General features: G+C 56.9%; 1 protein-coding gene across 1 annotated transcript in view; it reads left to right on the forward strand.

Annotated features, from left to right (window-relative positions):
* Positions 1 to 1,903, forward strand: part of SAMD11 (sterile alpha motif domain containing 11) — a 154,855-nt gene extending 152,952 nt beyond the window's left edge. The window contains exon 10 of the mRNA XM_025198138.1: positions 1,078 to 1,903. Coding sequence (XP_025053923.1) covers positions 1,078 to 1,326 — 249 coding nt within the window. The 3' untranslated portion in view covers positions 1,327 to 1,903. The remainder of the gene's footprint in view (positions 1 to 1,077) is intronic.

Below are 1,903 nucleotides of genomic sequence, written 5' to 3' on the forward strand. Positions count from 1 at the left end.
CCGCCCCCTCCCCCATCCACAGTGCTGTGTCCCCCAATCTTCCATCTCTTTCTGTTCCCTCCTCCCCAAAAAAGCAAAAAAAGGGCTCCACTACACAGCGCTCAAGGACAGACAAGCCAGATGGTGCGAGTTCCCTGCCTTTCCCAGGAAGTCCCAGCTCACTTGGCTTCTGCTTCAGCGCTAGTCTGGTTGACGGGGCATAGAGCACGTCCATCCCCCGTGGAGGCCCGAGCGCGCACATGCCCTGCCACGCTCTTACGACCGTGCCACCTGCCCAAAGCCAGCTGGAAGGAGATGGCGGGGGACTGTGAGGCACGTCCTAATGCTGAGGGCTCCTGCTGTCAGATCCCAGCCCCCTGCCCTGTTTTCTTGCTGCATCCCCTGAGCTGTGCACCACAGCTGGCTCCACTCAGACCTAGTGCAGTGGCTCAGGAAGGGACAGTCTAGAGCTCCTGGCTGGAGGAAGGGGGCATGTGCTATGCCAGTGAAGGGGCTGGCTTTTGCAGGAGCCGTGGAGATCAGAGGCAGCTTCTCTGATGGGTAAAATCCTGAGGCAGCTGCCTCCAGGCTTGAGAGCAAGATGTAGTGGTAGCATGCCTGCACCTCTGCCTGCGGCCTTCCCTGGGGAAGAGGGCATTCTGCACAGGGCTCCTGTGCAGGCCAGGAGCCATCAGTGGCTGATGTCATGTATTGGGGCAGGGATGGGAGCCATGCCCATCCGAGTTGGGATGGAGGGAAGGAGTGGGGAGCCAAGTCCCAATACTCCCCCTCAGCCTTGGGCAGCTGTCTGTTTTTTGGCCCCAGGAGGGTAAGGTATGACCGGGTATGCTCTGCGCTCTCTCTCTCTCACCTAATTTGGTGCATGCTGTGCGGAGAGTGGCGCAGGACCAGCTTTGGGTCTGTCTTCATCACATGTTTGGGGGGAGGGGGGGGTGTCCAAACACTGCAGTTCCTCCCATACCCTTACCCATCTCTAAGCAGCCTGCAGCTCTGAGTGGGAACGTGGCCTCCAGCTAACATGTACAGCATAGTGTCCATTCCTATACCCTTTTTATCCTGCTTTTGTTCTGTCCGTAGGTTGCCAAGAGAGTTGGCAGGGTTCTGTACATGGCAAGCTTCCCCATGGCGTTCCCACTGCAGCCCCCAGGCTTACGGCCTCCAGACCGGGACCTGCCTCCTACGGACCTCCGCCCGTCCTCTACTGGAAGCGTGGCCTCCCCATTCAGCACTGGCCTGCTCCCCGCCAGCCGCATCTCGCCAAAGCAGGAGAATGGAAACCCTCCCTTAATGGCTGGCATCAACGACACCACAAAACCACCATCTTAACTGCATGGTGGCTCTTGACACCCTCCAGAACTGAGACACAGCTGGATGAACTCAAAGGTACCGAGTGCGAGAGACAAGGAACCCCCCCACCCCGGCCTCAGTGGTGTGCAGCGGAGGGCCCAGGAAAGAGGGATGATAATAATGATTATTTTTTTGTGGTGCATTCATTTTGTTTAAAAAAAAAAAAAAGAAGAAAAAGCTCAAAGAAGTTCAAAAGGAAGGAAAATAATCCAAAGATTTACCGAAAGCAGCTCACGGGGAAAACACAAGGGTTTGGAGAGGGACGGAAACTGCTCGCTCTCCTGCCGAGAGCAGACAGCACGTGGCAGGCGGGGAATTGGATGCTTCTTTGCCTTCGAGGGAAGGCGGCTTTGGAGGACTCCTGGGCATGGCTCTGATCGGGGTGGGGGGCTGCTCGCCGAGGGAGTATGCTCTGTGCTGGGAGCCGCCAACCCCCCCCTCCCTGCCCCTCTTTTTCCTTTGCAGACAGCTTCCTCCCTGGAGCCTGTCCTCAGTTCCTCATTCAGGTGTCTATGCATCTCTAGCAACTTTTGAACCAATACCAAAGACAGACAAA

Source organism: Alligator sinensis, unplaced genomic scaffold (assembly GCF_000455745.1).
Source record: "Alligator sinensis unplaced genomic scaffold, ASM45574v1 scaffold569_1, whole genome shotgun sequence".
In the NCBI taxonomy this organism is placed as follows: Eukaryota; Metazoa; Chordata; order Crocodylia; family Alligatoridae; genus Alligator; species Alligator sinensis.